General features: G+C 45.3%; 1 protein-coding gene across 1 annotated transcript; it reads right to left on the bottom strand.

The window, feature by feature from the left end:
• Positions 1-349: 349 nt before the first annotated feature.
• NADSYN1 (NAD synthetase 1) lies at positions 350-18,209 on the bottom strand. The gene is made up of 21 exons (XM_068148394.1): positions 18,116-18,209; positions 17,836-17,896; positions 17,275-17,391; positions 16,926-16,979; positions 16,446-16,535; positions 15,594-15,645; positions 14,765-14,853; positions 13,231-13,348; positions 11,860-11,991; positions 11,234-11,308; positions 10,937-11,061; positions 10,526-10,574; positions 9,315-9,417; positions 8,275-8,443; positions 7,779-7,914; positions 7,352-7,458; positions 6,366-6,497; positions 5,860-5,929; positions 4,640-4,768; positions 3,736-3,912; positions 350-859 (listed from the first exon to the last, which is right to left on the bottom strand). Exons 1-21 carry the CDS (start codon positions 18,198-18,200, stop codon positions 806-808), a joined length of 2,124 nt encoding a protein of 707 aa, XP_068004495.1. The 5' UTR covers positions 18,201-18,209; the 3' UTR covers positions 350-805.
• Positions 18,210-18,730: the final 521 nt, after the last annotated feature.

The following is an 18,730-nucleotide window of genomic DNA, read 5'->3' as shown; positions in this document are numbered from 1 at the left end:
GCATGGTAAGAGGAGTGTGGGGAGAGCTGGTGGTGCTGCAATCTGTACTCAGCAGTAGCACCTAAGACGTAAAACGCAACTTGCACACATGGTGGAACCAGAAGTGTCCTTTTGGTAGGTGTCTGAAACAGGGTAACCACAGTAAGAGGAAGCACCTGTAAACATTGATTTATTTCTGCTATCTTTTGTATTTGAACAGAAGCAAATGCTTTCTTTCCTCTTCTGTGATGGTCAGGACAGAGAATAACTTCAGAAAGAAAACAATATATAGAAGAAGCTTTCAAAGAGGTAGCAGAGTCTTAAACATCATGTGGATACATAAAAAATGTGTAAAGAAAGAACTGAGCCAATGAGCATTATAAAATTACAAGTTTATTGCAAGGTGAAATGAGGTTTTGCCCCCCCCAACAGCACATGCCTGACCTGTCAACATTTTATACTAAATGTTGCTCAAAAATCAGATCCAAATTATTAGAACCAAACTTACTATTTGTGTGTGTTGTCACTTTCACAAGACTACCCTGTATTTGTGATGGATGGGCTTCTCCAAGTGTTTTTAATTAAAGGCAATTAACTCAAGTAACTGAAGAAAATCCTTCATAAATTATTCCTTAGCCAAACGATGGCTTCAGTGTTTTTGGAACAAAACAGGGAGTCAATTAAAACAAAAAGAGAGACCTGATTACAATGCCATTTACAATGCTCATCTCAACAGCTGCTTGGTTCCTCTCTGTTCCTCTCCACAGAATGCTCCAGTTTTGAACATTCTGCTTAGCAGACCACCAGACTTCAACAATTCAGCACATCAGTCCACATCTCCAGCTAGAGAAGCTCCTTCCTTTTTTTCTAGCTTGGATACCTGCAAGTGAAAAGGAAACTGATTCAATAGTCAAAGTTTGCATTGAATGTCTCCTGCCTTTTATCACAGTATCACACAGTACCACAGTATCACTTAGGTTGGAAAGGACCTCGAGGATCATCGAGTCCAACCTATCAACACAGACCCCATGACTAGACCATGGCACCAAGTGCCACGTCCAATCTTCCCTTGAACGCTCGAACAGTCTGGAGCTCAGATTTACCAGGAGCTGACAGTGGGATATGCAGAAGAGGACAACCGAGCTGAACAGGGTGTTAGTTACAGTCACAAGAGGTCAAAATTTCTTCCCACCCACCCCACAGCCTCCCCTCAGCTGCATGCTCCCATCAGTTTCCCAGTTTTCTGTCAGTTGAGTAATTCCATTTGGCTGACCAAGGAGTAAAACAGCACCAAAACCATTCTAGAAGCCAGGAGTGACAGGGAGGGAGCTGTCAGATCAGATCAGGCCATAATCTGGACCCCTGCCCATACCAGAGCCTAGAATAATTAGAACAAACACAGGAAATGCTTTGCATGCACACAGAATTTTATGTAACTGACCTTCACTGTTGTGAAGAAAAGGAATTACCTTATATTCAGCTAAGCTGTTGTCAGGACTAACATTGTGAATAGTTTCAGAAAGGAGTCCATAAACTCATGGAGGACAGATCAAGAGCACAAACTTAACACTCAATCTCTGGAAAATTCAGTTCTATGTTCCCCAAATCTGTGGGGATAGCAGGGAAGGTCATATTATAAATTCCCTATTCTTAGGTTCTTCCTTCAACATCTGCCACTGGTTATGAAAGAGACACACAAAGATACTTGGGTTGATAATCTTTTGGGTTTACCAAAAGCAGCTAATCTTGTGGTGTGACCAGTAAGCACTGGGAAAAGCAGATACCTAATCCCTGGGGGTAGGTGTGCCATCTTTCTTCTGAGCTGTGGCACAGCTCCTGCAAATTGTGCCAGTTACTGAAATCCCAGAGAACATTTTGGCACCTGGAAACTGTTAAAATGCATGCTCTGAATGCACACCCTTTACCTCAGACAATGATACTGCACTTCCTAAGGTTGCTCTAAACCACTAGAAATCTCATCAGCCAGGTGGAACCTCCAGCTAGGTATTGCTGAATGACTTTAAAACTCCAAGGGCAAACTGGCAATTCCCAGCAAACACTATGATCTCAACTTCCTCTTACCCCTGTTCCTTCTGCAGCAAATGCAGAGAGAATTCAGCACTTCAAGGAGTGGAGCTGACTACACTGCAAACACCCAAAGCAGAGAAGTACTTTCCACAAATCCAGATTTCTCTATCATTAGCACTCCAGACTGTTTCCCTTCCCAAATGAGCTTGAGCTGTAACATGACTCTTCCAAGGGAAAACCTGGCATTACCTAACTCGAGGTGCCTTCCATCTCATTTAGACTTTCTGCCTTATTTTCACAGTCCTGTTACTGTGCCAGGAAAACCTCAAGTGCAGATTAAGTCCCAGGAGCATAATTATCAGTGAGACATTGCCCTAGAGAGTGATTGTCTTCTGAATTACAATCTGTACAATAAGTAGAAACCCCTACAGGAGCCCCTTTCTTGAACAGGGCAGGTTTAACTCACATTATTGCCAGCTGCTCTTTTGCCAGTCTTGCAAAAAGCTACCCACAACAATGAGTTACCAGTTCAGATTACTGCTGAACTCGATCACTTCAGGCTAGGGTAACAGATTCTTCCCCAAACCTGACTCCCAGGAGCAAGTTGCAGTGGCTAGTACCCTTGCACAGCACAACTGCTGGTACCTACAAACCTAGCTACAAAGTGCAATAATAACCTGGATCATTAAAAGAAAAATAAATCTTAAGCACATTTACTGTAAGCATAAAATGATTACATTTTGGTCCAGATCCTACACAAACATTTTACCCAGCTCTCACTGAGGCCAAGAGAACTTTTGTCCTGAACTTCAGTGGGAAAGGTCCCAAACGATGGAAAAAACTTCACCATCCAGAGCTGGAAAAAAAGCACTGCACATGGTAGCTTTTATCCTAGGTTTCGAGGTAATAAAACATGATTTCAGCACGTCTGGCACTTTACAGATGAGGGAATTAGTATTTTATTACATATATAAACATATTCTTAAAAGTAACTGAGGTGTAAAAATCTCTGGCAGAAAACACTTCCAAGGTGCTAAAATTCTTCAGCCCAGCGCTTTTGCCATAAAAAAAAAGGCATTAAAACAACACTGAAGGTGTGACTAAAACTACAAAAAGCCTTAGCTTGGGGCTCAAGCCCTCCACACCTCCCAGGGCTCACACTGAGCACTGTAACCTTGCCGCTGCTGTATTTGAGCAAACACCTGTTTGGGAGTCAATTGAGCTGAAGGTTCAAGAAAGGAATTGCTGCAGAAGCAGGTGGGAGAAGCATTCACAGCCTCTTGCAGGCTTTTCCCACACAGATGTAGGTCAAGCCTTAATCCTGCAATTAAACAGATCCTTTCAGACAGGTCCTGAACTGAAACTGAAACACATAAGCTTGTTCTCTGCATCAGGGCAAGATGCCATGAGCATGGGCACACCTGTTAGCTTCTGGCCTCAGTACATATACTCCTTTGGGTCTCTTTTCTCTCCTTACTTTCCTAGGGATATGACAAACCATACTTAACAGCAACACCAAAACAGCCTACCCTGAAACCAGAGAATTCTTAGCCTCAGAGTCATGTGAAAAGAACAATCACAATTAGTTCAGTGTTAAATAATTCCCCTAAATAAGAGAGCAGTAGTAATTAGTAGTTAGTGTGTTTTGCTGTAGATGCACTACAGCTGGGCTTGTCCCACTGCAAGGGCTTTAAACATGAACACACAGAAGCAGCAGAGGGCATTTACCTGTTTGTCTATGCACCTAAACTGCCAGGACCACGTGGTGTTATAAAGGAATGGCCTCAGGTCAAACCGGTTGTCATCTGGACTGTAGTTTTCAGCGTGGTAGGAAGGAGTGAGAGTGGTCATTTTATGTCTGTTCATGGAATACATCCTGAAGAAATGCTTAACCTTTGATGCCACCTGGTGTACAAAGAATATAGCTTTGGATTAGGTTCTCAGTGTTTACAAAATGTAGAGGAGAAGAGGATTTTGGAGGCTGTGTTCCAGCTTTACGCAGCCATTTTTCCTGTCAACATTTACATACATTATCTGCCGCTACTGGTATGAGTCAGCGTGGATGACCCTGCCTGGAAGAAGCATTTAGGACCGTTTTCAGACACCACCGTGGTCTCTGCACCTATCACTTACCAGTAAAGAAGTGCCTTGTAAAGAAAAACAACCTAACAGCAAGCACTAGCCCCTGCAGTTCAGGTGATGATCTAAAGTTTTTCCTTTCTGTGCAAGAAGGCAAGAACTGCCTAACAGCAAGGCAGATACTCCTCCAGACTGTGTGGCAAAGCAAGAGCCATTTTCTGTCTCAGAATACATAACCACAGGCTTCTAGAGTAGCTAGCCATGTTATTTCAGAAGACAGTTTCCCCCTGCAGGCATAGCTCTGAAGTAATTGTTTCCAAATTACCCAACTGCTGTTCTAACAACGTTCAGCACGGACAACAAGCTCCCTTCATTTCAGGGATGCCTACCAGTTCTCCCAGCATATTCTGTAGAACTATCTCTAAACACAGAATCACTAATCTCTCTCTTTCAGTTTAAAGGAGCTGTGCTTGATCTCTCTCCAAACATCCTCTGTTTTGGCAAAGACATTACACAGATGATTTGGGGTTGGGGGTTTTTTTGTGTGTATTACCTCTCTTGGAGTAGAGATTTCCTTCCACATGCTAACCAGCTTGCAGAACATACTGTATGGTCCAGCCTTTGCAATTTTCCTTAATTTGCCATAGACTGAGAGTTCTGCATATGTCATCCCCATGTCCACCTGAAATCACACACACAGGAAGTCACAGAAAGTCTTAACTAAGCAAATTACAATGAAGAGGTTTCATGGAGCAATTACAATAACCCAAGGTAACACCAACATGAAATTGCCAGGGGTCAAACAGACAGACATAGAAATCACACAATGGTAGGGGGTGGAAGTGACCTCCAAAAGGCCAACTCCCCTGCAGTCAGCAGGGACATCCTTCAATACAGCAGCCTGCTCAGAGCCTTGTCCAGCCTCACCTTGAATATCTCCAAGCATGGGGACCTCAACCACCTCTCTGGGCAAGCTGTTGCAGTGTTCCAGCACCCTCATGGTGCAGAACTTGTTCCTAACATCCAATCTAAATCTCCTTTTCTCTAATTAGAAACCATTGCCCCTTGTCCTGTCACTGCAGGCCTTTGAAAACAGCCTCTCTGCAGCCTTCTTGTAGCCTCCTTCAGGTACTGGAAGGCTGCTATTAGGTCTCCACAGAGCCTTCTCTTCTCCAGGCTGAACAACCCCAGGTGCCTCAGCCTGTCTTCATAGCAGAAGTGCTCCAACCTCCTGATCATTTTTGAGGCCCTCCTCTGGATGTGCTCCATCAGGTCCATGTCCTTCCTCGGTAGAGGGCTCCAGAGCTGGACGCAGTAATCCAGGTGAGGTCTTACCAAATCCTACAGTTACATATCCAGCAGTCCCCTGAGGCAGTTGTCTGGCTCACCAGTCCTCACCCAAGTAGTGAGCAGAGAAGGGAGAGGGGAGAAGGAAGGGTTTTGCCAGCAGTCATTTTAACAGCAATTTCCCCTGACTGACCCGTTTGGTGTGAAGAAAATTCAAAGCAAACTGCCTTTCAGAACACCCATCCTTCCAAGTGTCCCAAATATAAAATCTTTCCCAAAAAATAGTTAATTTGCTGTTTTGGAAACTGCTGTCAATACAGATAAGGCTGGAGTAGGATACCAGTGCCTCACCAGCAGCTTTATGACTGTTGACGACATGCTTGCCAATAAGCACAGCTACGTTCAAGAGCAAAAAAAGAGTTACTGGACAAAACACGGACTTGGGGATAAAGCTTACCAGAGCATTTTAAAGTCACTGCCTATTACCTCATCAGTTTGAGCCACTTGTCCATCCACCAGAGGCTCTAACTCTGCTGTGGGGGGAGCTGACATGATACTGTAAGAAGGAGGGGAAAAAAATCAGATGCTGTTCAGTCTGGTTTGTTAAAAATCAAATGCTTTATTCCAAGCTTTCTCAGGGCATGAGCTGCTGAAGGGCTAGGGAACTCGAAAGAAGTGCTGCTTGCAGGTTGTGCCAGGTTTAAAAAGCAATGCTTTACACCATAAGCATTGAACACTTCCTTCAGTGGAATTAACACCAGTCCTTGCCTATAGTAACTCCTAAGACTGGCAGCATTTCAGCACCCAGCAGTTCACACTGTGTAAGGATACACAATGTTTAAGAGCAGAGGGCTGTGCAGAATGCCTTCCTTTATCAGCATTTGCAACATTACTGCAGCTTAGCTCTGCTAGCAGAGAAAAACCAAACCCTGGAGTCCACAGAATGCTGCACACAAATACAGCCACCAAGTCTCACTGCTTCAAGCACTCACCTTCTGAGGGCTGTGAGTTGAAAGTTTTCAATGCAATATTGTATGAAGTTCTTCAGATCAGTTTTGCTGATACCTCCAATGGGATTGATGTCAGCACTGGAGCAATCGTACTTGGTCAAGTAACCACGGAGACTGAGCAAGAGAGGAAGAAGTAGACACTGATGGAACAGCAGTGTAACATCTCACCATTTGTGCTGCAGACAGGGAGAAACAGCCTGCACATGACTGATGTGTTTATATGTATGGACAAACATGGTCACCAGCAGCAGGGCTGTTCTAAAGCCATGAAACTGCCAGGAGGAGGAAGATAACCCTTGAAACGATTTGAGCCCATGCTCATTCTGAGCAACCTGATCTAGTGTGAGGGGTCCCTGCCCTTGGCAGGGGATTTGGAACTAGATGATCCTTGAGGTCCCTCCCAACCCTAACAATTCTATGATTCTAACCTAATATATTTGATGCAAAACAGTTCAAATGCTGTCCTGACCAACTGAAAAGTAAAACCACCAAAACACCCACAGAGTCAGCTGCTCTCACAGCTCTATAGAGGTTATCAGCCCCACAAGCTTAAGGGGATTGCTTTAATCCTTAAATAGTCAGCTCTTAGTAACAGGCCCCCAGATTTTTTACATCTGGTTTTCAACCCAAAGGTCACAACTTGATACACAATGCACCAGCTGAAATTCCTACAAATATCAGGCTGGAAAGTTAACCTGGTAAGTGCACAGGCAGGTTCTACTGCAAACAGCTAAGGAAAGAGTATCTCACTGGAAAACTGTGACAACACTTTGGCTACACTGCTGAAAAGTACACCATTTTCCACCTGGGCCAACTCTACTACTCTCATTAATTTCACTGTTTCCAGTGCATTCTTAGCTTGTTATCTCTTCTGGCTAATGATCTCCACTGGGATTTGGTAGAGTTGCAAGGAGATGCCATGACTTGTTCCTAGTTTGCTTCGTTTTAGATTTCTATCTTTCACCAACCTTTCATCCACATTGGCTGATCCTAGCACCAGAAGTCCCCCTGGTATCCCACGAGTCCACAGTGTCAGCTGAGCAAACAGGTAGGCAAGGACCATTCTTACTCTAGCCTGCAAAGCAAAATGAAGAATACAGCAAATCTACAAAGCAGAATAACTCCTCCCAAGTTGGAAGCAGATGATCTTTTAACGTCCCTTCCAACCTAAACCCTTCCATGAATGAATCTATGTGGGATCATAGATTTCTTGTTGCAGAGAAGCAGCTACTGGAAGCCCAGGAATCTTCAGGGACGCACCACAAGATCAGGTTTTCACAGCAGCTCAAGGGGAGGGCCCATTTTGCTGCTTTACTGTTTCATACTCTTTCAGAAACCAAACCAAACCAAACCAAACCAAGGGATCTGACCTGATGCAGCCTACATGAAACACACCTGTACATTCTGGAGTGCCAGGTTTTCTCTGCTGCTCCCGCCGTAGGCAGCAAACCGGGGAGTTCGACCTGTCACCATGCTGAAAATTCCCACAACAGCTTTCACAGCCACATCTATGTTCAGGTTGATGTGGTAGCTGAGAAGAAGTCAAGCAGAAGTGACTCAGCTAGCACAATTTGACTCCATAAAGTAGCCTTTAAAATAAACAACACCACCCCAACTCTATGAAATGTTGTTTTAAGGCTGCTGCCATCTCAGATCTGGTAGGAAAAGACTTAGGAAAGAGTAACACCTTCCAGGGCCTCTTTCCAAATTCCATGCCCTTCACCAAATGCTTCTAAGTTTGCCTCACATTGACAGGCTTAATGTCTGCAATACTCCTGCTTACCACACCTACTGCCTCTCTCCTATTTTTCCCTGTGCTAAGAGTTTGGAAGCTTTATATGCAAGTCTTTGCCAGAACATCATTTTATTCCTAGCACTTTTCCACCTGTACCTGCCTATTTGCTCAGCCAGCAGTTTAGCCCTGTTGCAGGTATCCTGGGAGGAGTTCTCACTGGCCATATAGCAAGTGGTAAAGACACGCTTGCAAAGCTCCCTTGGATCCTCAGGGACGTAGGTCTCATCGTTCACAACCCTGCGAGCATCAGCCAGCACCTCTGCATCTGTGGACAGAGCAAGGGAAACACAACAGCAGTGGAAATTGTGGTGCTCCTGCTATCTGGAATATGCAAATCTCTTTTATTTCTTGTATTCCACTTAAGCTTTACACTGCCCCTCCACCATCTAACTCCCCAAATATCCTTTCTTCTATAAATAAAAGACAAACAAATCCTTTGGTTCTCTCCCTTAAAGAAACTTCCTAGGAAATAGGATCCATTATGTCTTAAGGCTTAGCTAAATGCATGTAGCCTGATTAAAGCCACTTTAAGAGCCTGAACCATGCTTCTTTTTTTTTATAGTGCTGAATTGAGCAGAAAGAAAATTCTCATGATAAACTGAAATGCCCAACCTACAGCAGCCAACATTCTGAATAACACAGGATCACAGAATGGTAGGGGTTGGAAGGGACCTCTGGAGATCATTGAGCCCAACCCACCTGTCAAAGCAGGTTCACCTAGAGCAGGTCTCACAGGAACACATTCAGGTGCGTTCTGAATGTCTCCAGAGATGGAGACTCCACCATCTCTCTGGAGAGCCTGTTCCAGTGCCCTGGCACCCTTAAATTACAGAAGTTCCTCCTCATGTTTAGATGGAACTTCTTATGTTCAACTTTGTGCCTGTTACCCCTTGTCCTGTCACTGGTGAGCAACTCTAGACAGAGTTTGAGTTCCACATCCAATTCTTACACACCAAATGAAAACTATTAATTCACTTCAAAGAACCTGAAATCTGGATGCACATTTTTAGCTGCATTTCTGAAGAGACACAAAGAACAATGGGGCAAGACCCTACCATTGCATCTATTGCACCAGCTAACATCAACTTGTCCACAAGCACTAGTACACATGGCTAGTCAGACACATATCTACTTACTTCCATTCCTGACTGCCAGGCAAACCTGGTGACACATGGAGTACACTATGCAAGCTGTGGCAGAGCTGTCAATTCCACCACTAAGAGGGAGGAGAAATCCTGCCTTGAAAACACAGCAAGGAAGATGTTCCAAGCAGCAAAATCAGGAAAAGATATACTGTAGCATTCAGAAACATTGGCAAACCCTTGCAAAATAATCCCACATGCATTGCTCAAGTCTGCTTATGTTCTGCTGGAGGAAACAAACCAGACCTACCAAACCCTCCTGAACTCACATTGACTGGACAATCAAACAAGTAGTCAGGGTACACCCTTTGGCTACAAAAGCTTCCAGTAGGTCTTTACCCTTCAGTAAGACAGAAGAGCTAATAAAAAGAATTCAATTTTTCACATATATTTCACTATGAAGCTGAATTACTCTTTCACCTCACTCTGCTTATTTTGAACACCTCCATTATGCCACTAGAATAGTTTTACTTCCTCATGAAAACAGAGCTTCAGAAGAAAATTAATTCCCTTTACTGGGCAAGCCAAAATGCTGCTTTCAAGGACAGCAAGATTCCTAGGGAAAGGTCTGAAGAGCACACTGAAACTACACCCTGCATAGGGGGTTTAAGTCTGAATGAGCTACCGGTGAAAATCTCAAACCTTGCACCTAGGCCTAGCCTCACTTTGCATGAACAGGCGCACAGGAGAGCGGCGTGCTGCCCCTGCAGCCCAGGAGAGCGGCGAGCTGCCCCTGCGGCCCAGGAGAGCGGCCAGCTGCCCCTGCGGCAACAGGAGAGCGGCGTGCTGCCCCTGCGGCAACAGGAGAGCGGCGAGCTGCCCCTGCGGCAACAGGAGAGCGGCGAGCTGCCCCTGCGGCACAGGAGAGCGGCCAGCTGCCCCTGCGGCAACAGGAGAGCGGCGAGCTGCCCCTGCGGCACTGGACAGCGGCGCGCTGCCCCTGCGGCACTGGACAGCGGCATGCCGCCCCTGCGGCAACAGGAGAGCGGCGAGCTGCCCCTGCGGCAACAGGAGAGCGGCGAGCTGCCCCTGCGGCAACAGGAGAGCGGCGAGCTGCCCCTGCGGCAACAGGAGAGCGGTGCGCTGCCCCTGCAGCACAGGACAGCGGCCAGCTGCCCCTGCGGCCCAGGAGAGCGGCCAGCTGCCCCTGTGGCACAGAAGGGGGTCCCTCTGCCAAAGCAAGGAACAAACTCAGTTGTTCTTACCTGTTTGCTACGCCTGAGATAGTCCCAAAGCCAACACGCAGGACCAAGGCTGAAATTACAGAATATGCTCATTCCAAGAGGGTTATGGAACAAGACCTAACCATGTCAACAGTAAATACTGTGGGCTCACAATCAGATACTTTCCTTCAACATAAACAAATATAAATCTAATGTAAATGTAATTTAATTAATAATTTAAATAGCATTTATAATTTACACATCATTTATATTTTACATAGAATTTAAAATGTAAACATGTGATTTAAATATACATTACCATTTAAATAGAAATCAATGACTATAAATAAGATCTTCTGCTTCTTTATAGTTTGAGTTTTGATTTTGTTGTTGTTGTTGTTGGCTTATTTAAAGCAAAATAATTTTCAAGCAACAGATTCAGTATGTGCTTACCTGATCTCCTCCTCAGGACTGTGATGTCTCCACTGGATTGGGGTGCAAGTAGGTACAGCTACGTCATCAGAACACGACAGGGAAAAATTCACTTTCACCCTGGGATAAGGATTCACTTTACTTGCCTAAGCAATAGTACAGAAGAATTGGGAAGGCATCAATTCTAAGGCTGTGTCATATAGCTAGAGAACAGCAGACCTACAGAATGCTGTGAAAGACATGCAGATGCTTTGAAAAATCAGTAGCCACTCAAAGTTGGCAGAACTAACAAAGCTGAGCTCCAGAAAGAACTCTCACCGCTAAGTTGCGAGAGGAAATCTCTGCTCTGTAACTCCGAACATCCTCCAAGTCCAGTGTGGCAACCAGCACCTCCTGTGGAAAGACACTCAACATTAGACTGATTCTACACAAGCAGATAAACAATATCTGACAGGTCTGGAGAAGAATGCACTCAACTTTCTTCAGCAGAGACTTTGAGGCTCACTTCACAAGTCACTCCTGACTCAGCAGAATTACTGCATCACCAAGTGAGCACAGCTGGCTCCCTTCCCTGGGTACATCAGGACACACATGAACCACAAGTTTACAGCACTTGTCAGGTGGCTGAGCCCAGTGTCTGGAATGTCTGGAAAAGGCTGAGCATAAATGCAGCCCTACTAATTTGTCTAATACATTTGTCCAATAATATCCAAAACAGGAAGGACGTGGACCTCATGGAGCACGCCTAGAGGAGGGCCACAAAAATGATGAGGGGATTGGGAGCAGCACTGCTAGGAGGACAGGCTGAGGGATCTAGTGGAGGATGTTCCTGCTGACTGCAGGGGGGTTAGAGTAGATGACCTTTGGAGGTCCCTTCCAACTCAGACCATTCTATGATTCTATGACTCTAATTCCAGCTGTACCTAGCAGATTGAACACATTACCACATCATCAAGTGAGAACTGGGATCCTTGGGCAACAGTCTCTCCGTTCAGGGAAATCATGGCACAGCCATCATAATACAGACGATCACCATCACAGCCCTTCTGGTTAGCCAAAAGATAAATTCCACCATTCTGGGAGGAAAAGAAACATGCAGAGAAAAAAAAATGCTTTTCAGAATATAGCACCTGGCAGAGTGCTTAAAGACAAAAAGTTATTTCTCTGTCCCTGTCCTCCTTATAATCTTCCTCTGTCTTCACACTGTGAATGATTTACAGCTGGGACTTCCTTGTCATTTGAAAAAGCACTCTGCATGTGATATACTCAGACTAGATCTTAGGAAGAAGCTTTTCAGTGCTGAGACTCTGGAATAGGCTGCCCAGGGAGGCTGAGGATGAGGGTGCTCAAAGCCAGGTTGGATGAGGCTTTGAGCAACCAAGTCTAGTTGAGAAGTGTCCCTACTTATGGCAGGAAGGTTGGAATAGATGAGCTCTGAGGTCCCCTCTAACCTGAGCCATTCCATGATTCTACACACAGCAGAAGCAAGCACGTACATAAGTAAATGCATTAAGTGAGGTCCATCCCTTTCACACTCTCACGGGACAGGAATCTTCTGTTATTAACAAGGGTAATTCCCTGGGCTGCACTTCTACACTGAAATTCTAAGTTCAAAGTGAGCTTGAGAAAAGCAGGAAGATAATGACAGAAGCTGTGTTCTGTTATGTGAGGACAGAGCAAATACTGTTAAATACAAGCAAAGCTTCCCATGCTGCAATCACAAAGCACATTTTTCACAGGGTAAGGCACATCAATTTCTTCAGGTTAGTTCCATCACTGCTAGACAGGATTGCAGTATCATAGTATCATAGTATCATTCAGGGTTGGAAGGGACCACAAGGATCAGCTAGTTCCAACCCCCCTGCCATGGGCAGGGACACCCCACACTAGATCAGGCTGGCCAAAGCCTCATCCAGCCTGGGCTTAAACACCCCCAGGGACGGGGCCTCGACCACCTCCCTGGACAACCCATTCCAGGGCTTCACCACTCTCATGGTGAAGAACCTCCTTCTCACATCTAGCCTGAATCTCCCCACCTCCAGCTTCATTCCATTCCCCCTAGTCCTATCACTACCTGAGATCCTGAGAAGTCCTTCCCCAGCCTTCCTGTAGGCCCCCTTCAGATACTGGAAGGCCACAATTAGGTCACCTCGGAGCCTTCTCTTCTGCAGACTGAACAGCCCCAACTCCCTCAGTCTAGCAACTAAATGTTTTCTTCAAATCAAACAAAACCTTCAAAGGAGAAAAATGTGTTTTAAGTCAGAAAACTTGGGCCCATAACCAAAACCACAATGTATTTTTTCCCAAGGGTATACCTTTGCTGTGGCAGAGTTCACTAAATCCACTCGGGTGTGAGCCTTCCGCAGCACGTGGTGACTCCCTGAAGAGTTAGTGAAAATTTCCACACCATCAAGACCCATTTCAATATGAGGGCTGTCAAAGCAAGAGGCAGAAAAAGTCATCCAGCTGGCAATACTATGCTGTGAACACTGCAGGTATCACTTCAAACCAGTGACAAGTACAAACAGCTATGGCATTGTCAGTTTTCTGCGTGTCTTAGCTCAAATGAGAAAGGGAATCTCCAAAACATCTCTTTTCTTGCAGTGCCTGACTCTTCTGTCAACAAACCTACAGTGGCTGCAGAGGGCAGAAGGGCTTTTGCTCATTCTATTTAACATGAAATGCTACCTACTTTATTCCACAGAAGCCTGGGTTGCAAAGAAAGAGAGACTAGGACAGCCTTGGTCTGAAAGGGCAATGTGGAGGTACTCTTGCAAAGTCAGTTGTCCTATTTTCCTTCTCTCATAGCAAATCTAAAAGCATTAGTAACCCAGAACCATGAGAATAGGACCTTTCTTTTCTTTTTCCAGTGTCAAAAGACAGAAATACCAAACCTCCACATCTCTGTAACCTGTCATCCCTGCTGCAGTTACAAGGAAATTAACGTCTGTAAGTGGGAGATTTGGAAACACATCAGGAGCATTCTGTTTGTTTTGTCTTAACTACAACAGCTTTCTTGCAGCCATATCACCACCCCCACTCCACATCAGACCTTTGTGAACGCACTGCTCTATGTGGCTGGGCAGAACTTTATATTGTAACAGGAACTAAAACAACAACAGGAAATGTTGCTTAAGGCCACCAGTCTTTGCTTTCCCTCGGGCTCCTATTGTTGGTTTTGTCTGCCTTGTATTTATGTGCTGCCTGTTAAAAAATAAAGCAGAAGGTTTAAGCTAACAGCTAAAAAAAAATAATTGAGACATCTCAAAGTGATGTTGCTTAGAAGCCTCTGCTCTAGCTTGTCAAATACAAGAGAGCTTAATTTGTTCAGTGGAATGCTTTGGAGGAATTTGTCAAAGCTGAAGATAAGAAGAATCAAGTAAATAACATAAAAGGACCTAAGAGTACTCTCACATTTTAAAGACAAGGCACAGACCTGGGACAAACAGGAGATTATAACTGCTAGACAAAAACTGATCAATACACAACAGCTGTCACTATAGAGAAAGTTACAGAGATGGGTTCAGAGAGGACATTTCAACCTCTGGTTGAACTAAAGGATGACGAATAGCTGAAATGGGAGCATGAGAGTTCTCTCTGTCTCCTCATTCAGCTTTTCTATATTTCTCTCCTACCTTTTCTTTCAAATGAACTCCACTGAAGTTCCTAAACTTACTTTGCCACCCCACATTAGCCTAGTGAAATCTTTCCTGTGATGGCTTTATTGTTGTTAATTATATTTTAGTCCACTGACACTCTCTGGAAGATATACTACCAGGAAGAACTCATTTATTTCAGGCAGGCCCAGGGTATGTTTTAGTTCCCTCTCCATTTCTTCTTCTCCTTTACCTGTTTGGTGCCCAGAGTTCTTCACATATTTCTGCCCCTAGGCACGTATCTTTGGTGGCTAGCACTGCATCCCCAAAAGGAACAGTTTCCTGAGAGAAAGAAAAGAACATCCTTACACACAGGTCCTAGAATAATCTACTCCATTCAAAGAGTTAGCTACAAGTCTAAGGAAAAACATAAATGGACTACTCACTTCTGTGTAATGAGTGACACAGTAGCAATCACAGTGCAGCTTCCTTCATTTTAGACCAAGTGTAAGTAAAATAAAAAGCTCTAAACTGCAAATCTCTGAATTGGGCTGAAATTTTGTGTTGGAATGTCAACACTATTCAGATCCAGTGCTTTGTTGCAGGGCAGAAAAACTGCTTTTGAATTAAACAAAACAAGACTGTCTTTTGCTAGGAATCTCACTCATGCTTCAGTGGGAAATAGTCTAATTTTTAGACCTCTGAATCAAGGTGGTTAAATATTTTTTTATTCTTTTTTCTTTTTAACCTCAAAACACATATTTATTTCTAATCTTAAGCACAGATAAACTCCAGACCAGAGTTGAGCAAAATAAGGCAATCAAGGTCCTGTATATATAAATAAATGAGGCTAATTTACAATTCACTCGTTTTGCTGCCAGATACTACCATCAGACAAGGTTACACTGTGCTCTCATTTAATGTAGCTGAGAACTGTCACTGAAATCTGTGACTCTCCAACATGACTGACAGCAGAATTTGGTGTACTACAGTTTTATGCCACAAATCCTATTCATTTCAATTGCTGGATCTGGAAGATGCTCAAGGGACAAGGAGAATTAAGAAGTTCTTTAAAAACTTACCTGCTCAGTCACCTCCTGGATTATCTTGGGTAGAAAATACTCCTCCACTTGCCTAAAGCAGGTACACAGGTTGTGAAAACATCATTATGTGAATCACAGCATAAACCCCAATTCTCATCTCCACATTCTGTCACCTTCCAACACTGATTAGAGAAATTGTATTTCAGCTTTACAGGACTGTGTACGACAAGATTACGAAGGAGCAACATCCCACCTTGCTTCAGAAATGCCTGGTAAACAATGCTCCATCCTAGCTGCAAACTAGACCTAACAAAGATCACACCATGCAAGTCAAACATGAAACAAAAGGTTATTTTTCTTCTGCAGTGTTACTACACAAGTAACTCAGCACTCATCTGGTACTGACTGGGCTGAAGCAAACAGATGCTCAAGGGGTCTCTCCGAAGTACTTCACTGAGATCATCAAGTCAGAACATTCCCTGATTAAAGGATGAGGGCATGGTATCAGAGATGAGCATCAGGTGTATTATGCAGCACCATAAGGTATGCAGCTTTCATCCTGAATTCCAACAGAGCTTATCCATTTAGGGTGCAGCAACTCCAGCCCTGAACTGCATGCAGTTATAAAGTGGGCACAAGGAAAACAAAGCTACTACACTGACTTGCAGCCTCATTCTGCCACACTTTTCCTTCCAGCTCAGCAAAATCAGAGTCTGACTTGACTTAATTTCTAACTGAGCTTGAGCTGTGTAGCTCAGCTGACTCTGTCTTGCTGCTCACCCTGCAGCAGCACCGATGCAGTGCTGATTTCAAAGAGATTTCAATCCTTCTGCTGGGGTTCAAACAGCAAGCTGTGGTTTGTGAACCCAAGTTGAACAGTAGCCAGCCCACCTTGCTTTGTTCCACGGGGTAAACCACCTGAGCTCTCTGTAGTTTCCTGCATTCGCCAGGGATATTTTTGGTCTGATCAGAAGAATTTTCCTTAATACATGAAGCAAAACAGAAAGGGTGAGTTAAGACCTGATGTACAGCCAGGCAACACTAAATAAGAACACTAATACCAACCCTTTTTCCTGTTATGATCTGTAGTGAACAACCACTACATAAAGTGATTTTTAAAGCACCTGTTTGCAGACTTAAGAGTTTTGGGGGGGGGGTTTTGGGGGTCTCTCAGAAAGCAGTGGAAATTTAGTCTCTACAAATTCAGAAAGGAAAAAGGGATAATGGAAACCATGAGCTGTCTTTTATACAATTTAGTAGACAGGAAGACAACTCCACCACTCCACACAGCACTGAGAAACTTAAAGGTCAAACAAGCCTCTGAAATGGCACACTCAAATGCTGTCCCACAACACATAAAGAACTGCTTACTTATTTAAGAAGATCACTCGGCAGTTGTAGCGAACGTTTCTGTGCAGAACAGGCCTGTGAAAAGAAAAAGCAAAAGTTACCAGTGGCTAATCTCATCACATGAAATTTAGAAAGCTACTTCAAGGTTCCCAAAAGGGCCCAAGCAAAGATTTCCATCTTTGCAAAGTTTATCTTTCAGAAAGTGCTTTGCATGTCAGTCCTAGCCGTGGTAATTAATAGGGAAAGTAGCGCAGCTCCCAGAATGTGGTTAAAGGTTTAGGGTAGTGCAGAGCCCTTGCTACCCAGAAACACAGCAGAGGCAGCAGGCCTGAGCACCTACCCCTTTACAACATCCACAGGAAAAACTTACATGCCCACATCACAGATAATATCTTGAGCAGCTGGAGACTCCAAAAGCTTTGCCAGAACTTGAAACGAATGCAGGAGGGTGTCAGACTCATAATAGTGATCCGAGCAGCCGTAACCACTGCATAGAAAAGCATCAGGCATTAAAAGAAATATCAGCCAAATCAGCACCAGAGCCAAGGGACCAGCAGGACCTCAGCTACAGAACACCCCATCCACAGGGGCAGTTTATACAGAACAGGCAAAAGCAGTGCTGCAAAGGTCATCCCTATGGACAGCATTTAAAACTCGGGATTGCTGGGATTTTCCTTGCAGGAGCAGCAGCCGAGGCCTGCAGAATTCAAAGCACCACAGGGAGACTCATTGAAATAGGTCAAATTGCCAGTTCCAGTCACGTTTCCAAGAGAAGGAAACCAACCTTGTGTTTCCAGCTACACTTCTCTTTGCAGTAACATGCTTTCAGTGATGCTTTGGGCATTACAGTGCTGAATGGCTGATTTTCCTACCAACCCTTCCTCAGTAAGTACCTGGGAAAGTCCCAAAGCACAACCAGCAAAGCTCCTACCAGATTTCCAGCTCAGGACCAAGCCGATACCGGGCTCCTTTGCTCTTTGCGATGTCGATACCTGGGAAAGGGTTGCATTAAACATCAGCCAGACGCTCAGGACCGCCCTGCACCGCTCGGCCTCCCCCTGACAGAGGGCTCCGCGGCTCCGGGAATCGGACAGCACAAAGCAGGTACCGCCTGCGGTGCTGCCCGAGGAGAAAGGGGCGGCGGGGGGCCCCTTCCCCACGGCAGCCGGCCAGCTCTGAGGGCACCGAGCCGACACCTCCGCCCCACTCACTTTTCAAAATCCTCTGCAGGTTGCCGTCAAAATCCAGAGCCCACTGGTTGAGGGCACAGGTGGCCACGGTCACCGCACGGCCCATGGCGCTCAAACACCGCCTCCGCTGCCTCTTCCGGGGCGGTACCGGGGCGGCGCGGAGCCGCTCCTCCCGGCACCCGCCAGTGCCTGCCGGGGGCGGGGTGTGGGTGTCTGCTCGGTGGGGCCGGCAGCAGCTCCCGCCCCGTCAGCACAGCAAGCGCCGGCTCTGCTGAGCGCTGCTGCTTAGCCGCAGTGTGGCTCTCCCTGCGGTGTACTCTGCTGCAGCCCCAGGCACGGTCTCTGCGCTTTCGTATCCCCGGAGCCCGCAGCAGCGGCGATGCGGTCTGAGCCCCCTTCTGTTTCTTTTTTCCCCTGCAACTTCTAAAATTCGTCCTTCAAAACAAGTTCAGAGTGTGAGGACTGAAGGTACCCGGAGCAGGGGCCAAAGGTTTGCGCCGTATTCACCTTTAAGCAGCATCAAGGGAGCTCTCAGAGTGCAGCCCGCAAGGCAGCACAGGGCTTTACGGGGTCCGCGTTCCCCGGTTCAAGGACAAGGAGAACCACCAAGGTGATGAGACGAAGGGACTGGAACAT

The sequence above is a fragment of the Melanerpes formicivorus genome, unplaced genomic scaffold (assembly GCF_026170545.1).
Source record: "Melanerpes formicivorus ecotype bairdi unplaced genomic scaffold, bMelFor1.0.p_v2 SCAF_16, whole genome shotgun sequence".
Classification (NCBI taxonomy): domain Eukaryota; kingdom Metazoa; phylum Chordata; class Aves; order Piciformes; family Picidae; genus Melanerpes; species Melanerpes formicivorus.
This window is presented reverse-complemented; position numbering and strand designations above follow the sequence as displayed.

Excerpts from the sequence above, each read along its gene's own strand:
- NADSYN1 (XM_068148394.1), bottom strand. The coding sequence starts at position 18,200 with ATGGGCCGTGCGGTGACCGTGGCCACCTGTGCCCTCAACCAGTGGGCT. Across the intron at positions 10,575-10,936 it reads AGTCCTGAGGAGGAGATCAG|CCTTGGTCCTGCGTGTTGGC; the intron begins GTAAGCACATAC and ends CTGTAATTTCAG. Across the intron at positions 5,930-6,365 it reads CAACTCACAGCCCTCAGAAG|TATCATGTCAGCTCCCCCCA; the intron begins GTGAGTGCTTGA and ends TCCTTCTTACAG.